The 14,004-nt window shown below is 42.5% G+C and overlaps 2 protein-coding genes across 3 annotated transcripts; both read right to left on the bottom strand.

Annotated features, from left to right (window-relative positions):
- Positions 1-2,536: 2,536 nt before the first annotated feature.
- Positions 2,537-5,117, bottom strand: LOC135944023 (putative uncharacterized protein DDB_G0279653). Of its 2 annotated transcripts, XM_065490703.1 has the most exons (5): positions 5,021-5,117; positions 4,347-4,504; positions 3,278-4,124; positions 3,052-3,228; positions 2,537-2,831 (listed from the first exon to the last, which is right to left on the bottom strand). In XM_065490703.1, exons 1-5 carry the CDS (start codon positions 5,024-5,026, stop codon positions 2,793-2,795), a joined length of 1,227 nt encoding a protein of 408 aa, XP_065346775.1. In that variant the 5' UTR covers positions 5,027-5,117; the 3' UTR covers positions 2,537-2,792. The 2 variants fall into 2 exon arrangements, with proteins under 2 accessions (XP_065346775.1, XP_065346774.1); XM_065490702.1 differs by having other exon boundaries at positions 3,278-4,504.
- A 2,142-nt stretch (positions 5,118-7,259) lies between these two features.
- Positions 7,260-10,160, bottom strand: LOC135943920 (fibrous sheath CABYR-binding protein-like). Its single transcript, XM_065490589.1, has 3 exons — positions 10,035-10,160; positions 9,658-9,969; positions 7,260-7,734 (listed from the first exon to the last, which is right to left on the bottom strand). The coding sequence occupies exons 1-3, from the start codon at positions 10,038-10,040 to the stop codon at positions 7,483-7,485; spliced, it is 570 nt and encodes a 189-aa protein (XP_065346661.1). The 5' UTR covers positions 10,041-10,160; the 3' UTR covers positions 7,260-7,482.
- Between the last annotated feature and the right edge of the window lie 3,844 nt (positions 10,161-14,004).

Raw genomic sequence — 14,004 nt, 5'->3', positions numbered from 1 at the left:
ATTCAACAATAATTGCATTAAAGTACATAGAGCTTAACACTTTACAGGCCAACAATTAAAAACATTTTACATTTTTATTACTCTGATTTTCAAGCTAAGTTTCTACTTTTAAAGTGGAATGATACAGGGCAACAATTTAAAATTATTTGAATTGTTAGATGCCATAAACAATTTGTTCGACAATTCTCAATAATAAAAAAGGACCTTCTTACAGTAAAAATTCAAATTTTGCAAATTTTCTCCAAAATGTACAGTGCTTGAACATATTTTCTTGGCATATTCCGATTCCTCTCGTCGAGATCTGTCCAACGGTGAATGCCACTTATTGGGGAAACTCTTGGTTTTGAAATTAAATCGGATTTCAAGTAAGGAGACAGCCATTACCATTTGAAAAGCACGGTAACTTTCCAGCCAATTTTCTCAAAAAATTACATTGCTTCTTAGGTCAATTTAGGCTTTAACTGAATCCTAAGGGACGAGTTTATGCATTGGCAACAAGCATTTTCCAGGATTTTGCTCTATCATTCCTCTTTAAAATAAAAATTTATGTGCAATACATGAAAAATCGATTTAAAATGTCTGCTTATATTAAAGAGCCTGTACTTATTAGCAGATCATATGAATTTTATTTAAATTAAAACCAGGTAACTGTTGGAAAAATGTATTTCCACTGAAGAACTCTGATTTTCAAGCTGCGGTAAAAATAGAAAAAAAATATTATCAATTCAGTGCACGCAGATCACACTTTAAATGAATGTTTATTATGAAGTGCATATACTAACAAGCAAATTGTATCAATTTCATTGAAATTGAAACGGGTAAAATGTGAGTAAAATAGAGGCAACTGTGAATAAAATAAATTCCCACTTATAACTCTGATTTTCAAGCTGCAGCTCTACTTTTAAAATAAAAATTATTATTCAGTGCATGAAAAATGGACTTAAAATGTTTGGTTATTTTAATGAGCTTGTAATAATTAGCAGATTTTAAGAATTTCATTAAAATTGAAACCAGGTAACTATGGGAATGAGTTTATTGTTTGTAAAATTTATCAACAGTTAATCTCTAAAATCAGGACGGAGGAACAGTTTAATTTGAGACTGAGCCAAATTTCTATAAAAATTAATAATTTTTTCGCTTGATTTCGATCCTTCTCGTCGCGATCTACCAAACAGCGTGCGAATTTTGAGGGAAAAAATCCCTTAATTGTGAAATAAATCGTGATTTTACAGAAGGGAGTTAATGCAAACTTTTGAGCCGATTTTATCACAACTTTAAACGCCGACATGGGAAATTTTCTGCTTTTTCCTAAGTTGAAGTTATATTATGTTTCAAAGTAAAGGTATTTTTCAATTTATCTGTAAAGCTTTATACGCTTTAAGAAAATGGTTAAAGTCATGGCAAAAAAAAGAGCTTTTAGAGTGCGACGACTTAGCTAAGTGAAAAGGACGTGATCAAAATCACTTCATTGTTCATTACGGTGGGACTTGTTCCGGGGCAGCGAGCGGGCGGCGGGCGCTGTTTTGCGTGGCAAACTTTTGTGTGCAACTCGGCATTCTCGGCCGGCAGAGAGGAAACTGATTATCAGCGCAGTTGCTAGGAAACCTGCTGCTCCAGGTCGTGGGTTGTCCTCCGCGTCAGAAGAGTGACGTAAGACGGTGGCGTGTATATGGTAGTGATGTCACGGGGGTGTCGTCGTTGCTAAATTTGGTCCATCACTCTCTCACATCAGTCAAGCGCCGCATTTGGACGCCGCCCACGCAGGGAGATGGTGAATTGCTTATTTTTCAGTTAGTTATTTTGAAACTGATCTAGTTACGCTGCATTAATGGCACTCTTGCAACACAATTGTGAATTATTTAACTGCGGGCACGTCAATATTCGGAATAAAAAGCAGACCAGCCAGCACGCTGACTCGCTGAGCTTCATTGTTGCTTGGCTGATTGATTGCCGCCAGCACAAATATTGTTTCATTGCTGGCTTGTCAGCCGTGCCTTTTAATGTGTTCAATGCGAGTTTCAAACATTATTTATTGATTAGAGCCTGACCAATAGGGTTACATGGTCGGAGCCGCTTTCATATGCAAATTTATGCAATCTATACTACTTGGTTTTAGCACAAAAGCTAAAATTTGCATTGCGGTTGGTTAATTTCAAGTCGTCGTAAAAATTATACAAATTTCCTAACAACTGAACTATTTCATAGAATATTTTATCCCGGCTTGAATCGTGCTCACGAAGTCATGGAGCAGCAGACACAAATATAGGCGTTGCTCCGAATAGTTTTGCGTAAGGTAATATTCATGCACATAATTGGCCCGTATTATCTAACGATCTGAGCATCGTGGGAATTTACTCTGCGGGTTGCATACACCGGCGCTGCGGCGGAGAGGATTGGCGAAGCGTGTAGTTGGCGCGGTGAAAGCTAGATGCCCGTAGCAACCGCGCGCCTTTTGCTCAACGCTGCATGTGGACCGAAAAAGTCTCAAAATATTTATTTTTTTAAGAATCAAAATATGTGGTAAAAATAAGAAGCATTTGTATAAATGGCACAGTACTTTTGATGTAAATATGTTTATTGAGGCATATTTGCAGATACAAGCACTACTAACTCATAATATATAAAACACTGAATTACAAAAGGTCTCTGGAGGGCCAAACGACTAATCGGCAGTGCCCGTGAAGAGGCGTTTTTCGCTAGGCCCACTAATTAGGAAGGAATTGTAAAAGGTCGAGTAAAAATACACAAAAATATTATAATTGGCAAAAAGCAGCTATAGTGGGATCGCATATCTACTTCCTCAACTGGCCTCCTTGGTCCTCGTAGGTTACCTGAAACACGCGAAAATTGTTTTTAGTGCCAATTAAGCACAATCTAGACGCACGAGTGACAATGAGTTACAGGATTTAATGTGGGAAACTCCAGCGACACTAATTGACGCACGCAATTATCGACCATTTTTCTTAAATTCACACGCATGCGAAGATATAAAAAAATGTCCTTTCAATGCCGCAAAGAGGCAAATTGCTGCGGGTGCAGGTCTCAACTTACTCTGGCTCTGTAACCGCCGACCCCAGCGGTGTACTCGACTCTCTGGAGACGACCGTCGGGAAGCAGCACAAAGTAGGAGCCGACGGTGTCGTCATTCTGGCGCCGCTCGGTGTGGCCGAAGTTCTGGCCGCTCGGAGGGTCGTTCACTTCGTACGAGAACTCGTAGTTGGCTGGCTCCTAAAAAAATGTTTATAGATTTAAATTTGATGGGATAAGGGTGCATTACCGAAAGGTCATCAGTAGGGCTGCTGTTGATGTTGTTGCTGTTGCTGCCAAAGCCGTTGTTGCCGCCGCCAAATCCATTGTTGCCGCCGTTACCAAATCCGGTGTTGCCGCCATTTCCTCCACCAAAGCCGTTGTTGTTGTTTCCAAAGCCACCGTTGTTGTTGCTTCCTCCAAAGGGCCTGTTGTTGTTGCTGCCTCCTCCAAAGGGCCTGTTGTTGTTGTTGTTGTTGTTTCCAAAGCGGTCGTTGTTGTTGTTGTTGCTGTTGAAGGGCCTATTGTTGTTGGAGTTGCCTGTGAAGGGCCTGGTAACGCCGTTTCCAAAGCCATTGTTGTTGTTCGGCCGGCTGAAGGACGAAGGACCATTGTTATTTCCGAAAGGAACGTTGTTGGAAACAGGGCGGCCAGTATTTACAGCGCTATTTACAAATCCGGTGTTGCCTGCAAAGTTAGTATTTACAGAGGGTGAGTCGGGCAGCTGGCTGTTGATGCTGTCCGGGAAGATGGGCCTGGCGGTGGTGCCGATAGCGGGGTTGTTGGCCCCAAAACCAGAAGGGCCGGAGCCGCCAAAACCGGTGTTGGTGACGCGATCGAAGTTGCCCGCAAACGGCTGCTGCTGGTCCACGGGTCGGTTGGTGGTGGAGGAGAAACCGCCATTATTATTGGCGAACTGCTGACCACGGCTAGGGAATCGATCGCCGAAGCCGGTTCCTCCGAGCTGACCTCCGTAGCCAGAAGGGGACGCGCTAAACGGGTTTCTGGTGGTGGTGCTGGACTGCTGGAAGCGAGGCCGCGACGGCCGGGTTGAAGGGTAGCCGTTGTTCCCCTGGCGGTAGTTGTTCCTGTCCGTGCTGCTGGTGACGAAACGGTTAAGAGGGGCGGCAGTCGAGACCACCGAGGGTGGCGAGGAGGATGGGAAAAAGGTTTGCACTCTATTTACAGCAGCGGTGCGGGGGTAAAAGTCGGTGCGATTGAACACGGAATAGCCTCCACCGGTACTACTGTACAGCTCATCATCTAAATCGAGCTCCGTGCCCAGCGTGTATTGCTGGGGCCGCTGGCTCACGACTTGCCTGTCAGGGTAGCCTCCCCCGCCGCCGCCGCCACTACCACCGAACCCCTGGCGGTCGTTGTTGTCGTAGCCGTTGCCGGAGTTGCGGCTCGGGAAGTCGTAGCCCTGCGGTTTGGCAAGGGCCACTCCGACCATCGCCGCGATACAAACGAACGCCAACTGCTTGACAACAAATCCAAAAAATTTCATTAAAATGTTTACAAATATAAAAAATAGAGGTAAGGAAGATGAGGTAATAAAAATGTTTTTTAATATTTTACTTAGTCAATGCATAAAAGTTTAAAGTTTAAATAAATAATGACTTAAATATAAAAATTGAAATAATACAAGATTTGATTTTAACTGCCCACCATTTCAGTATCAATTAGAATTAAATATTGAATAATATGGTACAGGGTACCTGGCCCATCCAGGGCCAATTTGAGATTGGAATTACTCTAATAAAAACAAGCCAAATAAAATAAAAAAGTAAAACAAGCTTTTTTCCTTAAGGTTCTCTAAAAAATTCTAAAAAATATTTCACTCTCAAAAGCGGCCAACGGCCTAGTAAGTAGTGAACATTTCTCACTGGTGTTAACTTGAAAAATTAATTTAAATAAAATATTTAAGAGAAGAATAAACTCAGTAATTAATTGAAAACGAACTAAATAGAAATACTGAAATTCAAAAACTCACTCTCATGGTGAAATAATCCAGACCGAGCTTGGCTTTTGCTCTGAAGACGTTCACACTGGATATGCCTCACCCTGCCGGACACAGCCTTTTTATACCCAAAACAACTTTCGCTGTGCGAAGGTGGCGTTTTTGCGTGAAACGCGCAGGGAACAAGGAGGAGTCGCGCGTCGGCGGTTTGGGCGGTGTGTGGGTGGGTGGGGGCCCGCCGGCCGCTGGGGCTAATGAGTGCGGCAGGCAGGGCCCTTGAGCACCCATCCATCCATCCGTCAGTCCGCGTGCTGCACAGAATGTTTTGAAACGTGGAAAAAAAACGAATGCCGCCGAGAGTGCCCCGGTTCACATGGAGATGCCATGCCTGACCTTTGATGCGCTGCATGCGCGTGTCTTGAGAAAGAAAGTGTTATAAAATACCATACTTTTGCGCGCATAATAAACGCGCTCGCTGATAATTTATGCGCGCGCGTTCGTTATTATTATATAACTTCGGCGAATGAGCCATTTTTCCCTTGGCTCGAGTGACGCGCGGCTCCGACCGGGTCGTGCCGATTGCAACCGCGTGGTCTTTTTCCGCCGGCCGTCAGGGATGGGGCACGCTGGGCATCAATCAAAGAAGCGCGCGGCCGCCGCCGCGTGCTTTATTGCCCCGTCATTATTCTGTCGTTATTGCCCCGGGAATCGCCGACTATTATTTCATATTCGCAAACGCCGACCTGGATATAATTTACTCTTGATAAATGCTGCGAACACGAGGTCTTCTTGCCCTGCACTTCGAGGAAATGGAGACGGGCAAATTGTTTCTTTCCTAGAAAGGTGACGATTGCTGTATTTTTTTCTCTCGTGCCCTGGTGATGTACCGAGGATTATCGAACAATTGCACATTTCATAACCACTTTCCCTGTTTCCCGCCGATGATGTAACAACGGAATTAGATACTGGACATTTTTTTTGTTCTGAAGTAAATGGAGATCCTTAACCTTACCACAGCTCCTGTAAAATTAGCTTTAATTTAAAATAAAATGCTGCCTTTAAACAACTCAATGATTGTCATAACGTGACAAATAGGGAATTTCTTACCTTTTGATTTTCACACAAATTTAGCTTTGATGAGAGTAAGAGGGCACAGAAGTCATGTTATTAGTATGGTTTGTCTTAAACGGTAAATAATGTCGTTGGCTTTCAGGTTCCAACTCGAAAACATCGTTGTATTTTTTTTTAATTATTTACTTCTACTAAGTAATAAAATCTGGTAAATGTACGCATAATGTTTCCGCAAAATATGTTGCATGAATGGCAGGATCCAAATAAAGGCATGGATCTTCAGATCTTAATGAAATTTTGTGGAGGCGTTGCCCTAGTTTCCCGCATTGTCGAGCTCTAAAATATTACGTTGAAATTCTACGAAATGCCTATTTCACAAGAGGGTCAAAGTTTGCGAATTATTGGGAAAAATCAAGTATTTTAAACGGTCGACACAAGGAAAAGTTTTAATTTCTGGTGTCTAAAATTTATTTTATGACATACTGAACAATTTGTGATCATTGACGAACTTGGAGGTCAAAAAATTTACCACTTATCGAAGGAAATTCTTTTTTCCAAGATTATAAATGCCAAAATTTGCCCCATTTAATGGAAAATAACGAATAACATATTAAAAAATGATGACATGTTTTTTTCTTCGCTTTTTGCACCACTGAATCCCTGCTCCACAGAAGAACTATTATTTGAAACTATAAACCAACAAATGAGCTGGCCTCCACGTACACATAATTTCAACATATAATAGGAAAAATTTCGTTACAGAATTGTCAGGAGGTGCAGAGGTCAGTATATTTTTCTGGCTAACAAGTCAGGCTTTAACTAAAAAATGCACATCCGCGTGCACCAGCATGCATGACGTAAATCGGCGAAAATAGTGTGAGACCGTTGACGCCGCAACAAGGCCCTTTAATTTAAACACAAACGCTTTTATCTACTGTTTGATCAATCAAATGTGCGGAATTCTGCACGGTTGTCACCAAAACACTTTGAAAGCGCGGGAAGGTCGCGCGTTCAGATCTCCAGATTTGCGGCCAATTAGTCGCGAGGCGCGAGAAATCCTGCTGTGCTATATGGCAGGTGATGCTCACGATTTCGGTGGACGTGATCCGTGATCCCGGCCAGCCACTAATTGAGGGAAAAAATTTTGATTCGCTCTTCCTTCACGTGTCTGGTGGCCAATTAAGAAAGGTAAACGCGTGACTTGAGTTTCATCTGCATTTCATTTATTTATTCAGTAAATATTACACATAAATAAACAAAAATATCTCTAAACGTAAAAGCGGTGTGCGCGAGGAAACAACAAACAGGCGTTCATGGACAGGAAAGCGGAAGGGAAAGGACAAGGGAAGAATAAGAGATCACAGTAATTATAACCAGCGGCAATTTACAAAATTGTGCACTTGGGACGTGTGAACGGCACAAATTTAGTTGGCGCTCCTCAGGATCCTGGTCAGGGGGCCTCCGTAGGCGTAGACGGGGGCAGGAGGAATGGGGTCAACGTTGGCGATGCGCAGCTGGGCGGTGTAGCCGAGTTCAGGGGCGCCGGTCGAGTAGATGACGCGCTGGAGGCGGCCGTCGGGCAGCAGAACGTAGTACAGGCCGGTCGGCTGGGCCACCTCGTTGTCCTCGGAGGCACGGCCTTCCTCAGTAGGGGGCTCGGTGCTCTGTTCTTCCTCCTGCAAAAATTAAATTAGAAATTAATCGAAAGTTAAGAATAAATTTAACATCTAGAAAAGATTAATGTGTTTAAAGAGGAATGATACTGAAAAAGCCTGGAAAATGCTTGCTGCCAATGCATTAACTCGTCCCTTAGGATTCAATTAAAGCCTAAATTGACCTAAGAAGCATTGTAATATTTTGAGAAAATTGGCTGGAAAGCTACCGTGCTTTTCAAATGGTAATGGCTGTCAACTTACTTGAAATCCGATTTAATTTCAGAAGCAAGAGTTTCCCCAATAAGTGGCAAACACCGTTGGACAGATCTCAACGAGAGGAATCGGAATATGCCAAGAAAATTTGTTCAAGCACTGTAAATTTTAGAGAAAATCGGCAAAATTTGAATTTTTACTGTAGGAAGGTCCTCTTTTCTTATTGCAAATTGTTTATCGATCAATTGTTTATGGCATCCAACAATTCAAAATAATTTTCAATTGTTGCCCTGTATCATTCCACTTAAAAAGGAAAAAAATTGTCTTTAAAAACGTAGGACTGCAATCATCTCTGAACACAACCGAAAATATAAATGAGCCACAAGCCCTTTTCCTTATAAAAATTGAAGACCTATGATTTGAGTTGGCAAATAATTTTCAAATAAAATTCCTGCTCGTTGTTGCGATCGAAATGCAAATAGGAATTTCATAAAAAGCGTTTCATTAGTCTGATTTAAATGCGAGTTGCCCGCGAGCGAGTTCATAGTTCGGCAACAATAGGCGATTCCGCGTTGCGATGACGAAAAGCAGAAAAGGCGCGTCCCGCCCGCCAGCCCGCCCGCCCGCCGGTAAACACAAACGAGATCTACTTTTTGCAGAAACAAGAATTCCTAGTGATTAGCCCATCGAGCTGTGCGTTTAAAAGAGAGGTTACACGCGCACGATTCGCTTTCCAAACAATACCGCGGCCGAGGAAAATGAGCTAATTATTCGCGCATCTACGCACTTTGACGGGCCGATCGTGCCCGTTGCGGCCGGCCGAGGGGCGTCGCCTCGCCCGTCCGTCTCGCCGTTAATGAGCCCCCGAGCCCTGGAGAAGGGACTGATTTGAATAGGATGAGTGAAATCAAGGGAGACACGCCGAAGTCGATCGTGCGAGTGCATATGATTAAGTTCAAGTATGTTTGCCCAGCGTGTCATGTTTAGCAATGCAGGCGGCGCGCATCCTTGGCACTCTCTGCGCCTTTGATTTACTGACAATTTAACTTTTTTGGCAACGCACGCTCGATTATCTAAGGCCAAGGTTCGCCGTGCTCCTGAGATCGCGGAAAGGGGCGGAGCGGCCGCCGAAAGCAACAAGTACGAGTGCGTCAGCAGAAAAATGACAAAATATAGACAATTATTTACTAAATACCGTTAAATACTTAATTCTCAGTAAGATACTAAGTGATTTTAAACGTCGCCAGTGAAAATTCAAGGAATTTAAAGAAAATTTACTTAGAAAATTATATTTTTATAAAAATAAATAATTTAATTTATAAAGAAAAAACAACAGCAACCGCCACTGGCAATCATCTGTTGCCAAATCGTTTATCGTAAAACGTACGCATGCGGGCGTCTGGCATTCCTCGCTGTGCAACTGCCTTTCTTATACGCGATAACTGGACCATCACTTTCGCGGTAGCCGTCGTTGCTGCTCTTTTTGGAGCGCGTTGCGAAACGAGGCGCGCTTAGTCAAACAGGCTACAAATAAACACCGACTAATTTATAGATTATTTTCATACAAGAAACATGACCGTCGCGTTTGAATTAGGAGCAATTAACTCGTCTTGATAAAAAGTAAAGAGTGAAAGTTGTTACTCATCGCCCCCACCGTTTCGTCCGCCGCGGGCGCACGAATAGCTAATTAGCTAGTTTTAATTACGCAATAAACAAATCTGTATAATATACCTCAGTCGGTGCATCAGTCGTTTCCTCTTCAGGGGCAGCTTCTTCGGGGGCTTCGGGCTCTTCGGCGGGCTCTTCCTCGGGGGCGGCTTCGGTGGGCTCCTCTTCCGGCTCAGCAGGGGCTTCGGTGGGCTGAGGGGGAGGACCGTAGGAAGGGGATGGGTTCGGGGGTCCGTAGGCCTCGTAACGCTGCCTGAACTTGAGGGGCAGCAGGAAGGCCTTCGCAGGACGGTAGCCAGCGGGCGGGTACGGGGCCGGGGCCGGGGCTTCGGCGAGCACGACGGCCACGACGGCGGCCAACACGATCAGACAGGCCTGCATGGAGAAACAAAATAATGCATTAAACTTTTTAGATTTCAATTGAATGGATGAACACCTACCTTCATATTGATTGAGTTGTTGTTGTCGTATCAAAGCTGATTGATTGACTGATGGCCTGGGGGTCTGGCGGCTGCTTTTTATACGAGGAGGTGCACCCCTTGACATTGGCCCGAAACATGTCACCAGTATTGTCTGCGAGTTGGCCAACGCGCCAGCACCTAAGCGGCCGACGTGAGCAGCCGTGACCATTTTAGACGGCTAGCGAGCTGCATTGTGAGTAACACCAACGCCAACAATCAGCAGACGAGATCCTGCGTTTGTCTTTAATATTACGAAACGCGCGATTGATAACTCAATTTGAGAAGTGCACGCAGACTGCCAATGCTCGTTCAGATACGTGTGAGATATTGAGCGTTATGTCACCTGAAGAAAAAAATAATTGAAAAGCCTCGAGCACAATGCCTACTTTCGCATGGAAATATTGTACTTGTTCCAACAGCTTGAATTTAAAATACACCGAGCTTCGCAATTTTTACATCAATTTGTCCATTGCATTGCTCAATTCTCCTGTTACTTGTCTGGCTCTCTGCCGTAGTTTGTCATTCTAACTTTAAAAAAGAAATAAAGACAGAGGTTTACGGCCTTTTAAAGTGGAATGAGGGCAACAATTTAAAATTATTTGAATTGTTGGATGCCATAAACAATTTGTTCAACAATTTGCAATAGTAAAAAAGGACCTGCCTACGGTAAAAATTCAAATTTTTTCCGATTTTCTCCAAAATTTACAGTGCTTGAACATATTTTCTCGGCACATTCCGATTCTTCTCGTCGAGATCTGTCCAACGGTGTTTGCCACTTATTGGGGAAACTCTTGGTTTTGAAATTAAATCGGATTTCAAGTAAGGAGACAGCCATTACCATTTGAAAAGCACAATAAATTTCCAGCCAATTTTCTCAAAAAAATGACAGTGCTTCTTAGGTCTATTTAGGCTTTAACTGAATCCTAAGGGACGAGTTTATGCATTGGCAACAAGCATTTTGAAGGCTTTTGCAGTATCATTCCTCTTTAAGAACATTTTGCATTGTTGACTATAGCATAAGTTTATTGTTTTGTGAAAAATAGTGACAGACTATCTCTGTACAATGTGCAATAATGAAATCAGGACTGATAAACAGTTGTTAAAATTTAGCTTTTGCCAAATTGATCGAAAATTCTAATTGATTTCGATCCCTTCCCGTCGTGATCGATCCAATGGTGTGCAAACTTTTAGGAATAATTCCCTAAATTGTGTAATAATCGTGATTTTACAGTAGGGAGACAGTGCTTGATTTAACATGCCAACATTTAAGCCGATTTTCTCACAAATTTCTCAGTCGTTATGTGTAGCACATGCCGTGAAACCGAATTTTTAGCCAGGATAGTTCAATGCCATCTCATTCGAATGCAGAATCAGTCGAAAACCTGTCAATACAGCACTAAAAAGTGTGCCAAAAGTTAGTTGAGGGCTCCACCCCCACCATAATTATGATAAGTATCTAATTAACGATTCAAGGCATGCGGTTGCATAAGTGCACGCTGCTTCATTGTCTCGCAGCAGAGTGGAAAGGAGGCGACGACAAAACAAAGTGCATCCATCAGCTGTCTACGCGATGTATTCAAAATCGAACGCAGCGAGTCGCGGCAGGTTGCATTAGCGTGCCGAATTCGCCGAATAAGTCTCGTAGTCTATATACGGATATGAATTCGATGAGGAATATTTATTAGGCGATCGCGATAATAAATTTGATGTGTCGTGCAATCTGCAAATCTGCCTATTATTAGCGTTGCGTCACCGCGGCGGGAAAACGAGAGGGGCCGCGGCGCGCGCGTGATGCTGCGCGATCCTTATTTTTTAATAAAGCCCGCCACAATGTGTGTGTTGTACGTGTAGATCTCGTTCTCTCTCCGCCGCGGCTGCTGCTTTTATTATCTCGTGCTTGCATGCGGCTGTCAAAATGTATTCGGCGGCACGCATTGTGCCCCTTCTATGCTAATTAGCCCATGAATTATGAAAAAGGGCAGATCTGCCATAAATTCTTGCCGGATCACAGACGATTCGCGAATGCCACCTTGCGCAACACTCGTGCGAATGATGGATTGACCTCTAAAATGACTGTGATTTTACAATAATAATTCATATTGGGCCGCAAAATGCAAATTCGCCAGCGCCTGCGGCTGCTTATAGCTTGATTAATTGCAAAATTGTTTTCTTGGGAAAAATGGAGAATTTTACACTTTAATGATGTAGGAACTTGCCAATTTATCTCTTTCACGCAGTAATCATTAAGGAAAAACTGTAAATTCAACGGAATTAGTTTCAAATTTTATATCTTTTTAATTTTAAATGGGATTGAAAGGGGTTGAACACCCTAAGAATGCCTCGGATATGTAGGGGAGATCATGAAGAGTCAAACGGTGTGCAGTTTTTGTGAATCTGATGCTTACAAGTGAAGATTAGGCGAAAAACGGCTCAATCAAAAATATTGTGACATCAAAATCTCGGATTCTAAGAGTTGCATTTACCAAAAATGAATATCGCTCGAATCAGATTCACTCCCCAGTCGTTTTAGGGTGATAAAAATTAAATTCGTGTGCGCTTGAAGTGTAAATAACAAAAAAAATTGTAAAATTTTACGTTTTTTAGGGCACAAAAAAGGGGTTGAAGGGTTGGCACCCTTAAACTACTACTTTTGCTATTTAGGGGAGGTCAAGGCGAATCTAAAAATCTTTAGTTTTTAAAAATCCGATGATTAGAAGCTGAGATTTGGGCGTGCAAACATTTTTAGAACACCTGAAAAGCTCCAATTTAAAAAAAAATCAGGAGAAAACACCATTCCATATTTTTACTTTATCTTATCTAATTATTTACCCTCTACTAGATGGCTACATCAAAATAAAAATTTTTTAATACGTTCGTTTTCAAATTTTAGTTCAATTTTAGTTATTCGACTTTCATGGGGAAAATAAGGACTTTAAAAAAAATTGGATTATTTGCTTTAATTTACCACCCACTCATCAACACATCAATGCGCATTATATTTTACTGTTGCGCTTCGAAGCCCAATTATTCGTGGTGTGTGCAACACACACAATTGCGCGGCAGCGGCAGCCGGGTCTCTCTTTCTCTCATTGACCCGGTGGGCGCGCGCGCGCGCGTTTAATTTGAGGATAGCCCTCATTGTTTCTGACTGAAAGCCAGACTGATGCGCGTTGCTCGGCTTACTAAATCGGCTTGTGAGTTGTGCGTCTGCATGCCATTATTGTAATGCGCATTCTGCCGCGCTGATTGTGATAGAGAGTGCTACACGAGGATGCCTAATGCGCGCGTGTCGTGCTGAATACTTATTATGCATTTCGCCGACGCCGCCGAACGATGCGTGGAAAGCCCGGTAGCGCCAACCTTGACTCCGCGTCATTCATCGCGCGCGGACAAAAGAGAGTAGCAGGAATAAAGGTGCTAAATTTGGAACAATACATATGTGTGGGTGTCAAAATGTCAAAATTCGCGATTTTGCAACGCGATCGTGATGAATTTTACACTTATTCACGCCCTTGTGGCCTTCAGCTTCGTCAAATCCGGGCAAAATTTTAAATGAAAAGCTTGATTTTATGCCAATGCTAACTTACAAAAGTATAAAATCGTCTGGATCATTCGATTTGACTTGCTTAATAGATTTCACACATGTGAAATTTTTGTTAAATTCTGCTACTTTTCGATTTAAAATTAGTTAAAATTGTGACTTCAGGCGTGGAGTTATCTACTCCTGTGGAAAATTGTCAGCTTTTATCCAACCTTATATCGATTATTATTTTTATTAAAAGGTGCGTGTTCACCTTCTAAGAAATTTTAGCGACTATATTATCTCCTTTAGACGCAAAAATTAGGAAGAAGAGCTGAGCTTTTAATGATTGTTAAGTTTTTTTAACTTACAAAACCAGAAAAAATAAACAAGTTGCGATTTTTCAAAATACATTTAAATATTCACTGA

Source organism: Cloeon dipterum, chromosome 4 (genome assembly GCF_949628265.1).
Source record: "Cloeon dipterum chromosome 4, ieCloDipt1.1, whole genome shotgun sequence".
In the NCBI taxonomy this organism is placed as follows: Eukaryota; Metazoa; Arthropoda; class Insecta; order Ephemeroptera; family Baetidae; genus Cloeon; species Cloeon dipterum.
The sequence above is the reverse complement of the archived record's forward strand: the minus strand, read 5'-3'. Positions and strand labels throughout refer to the sequence as shown.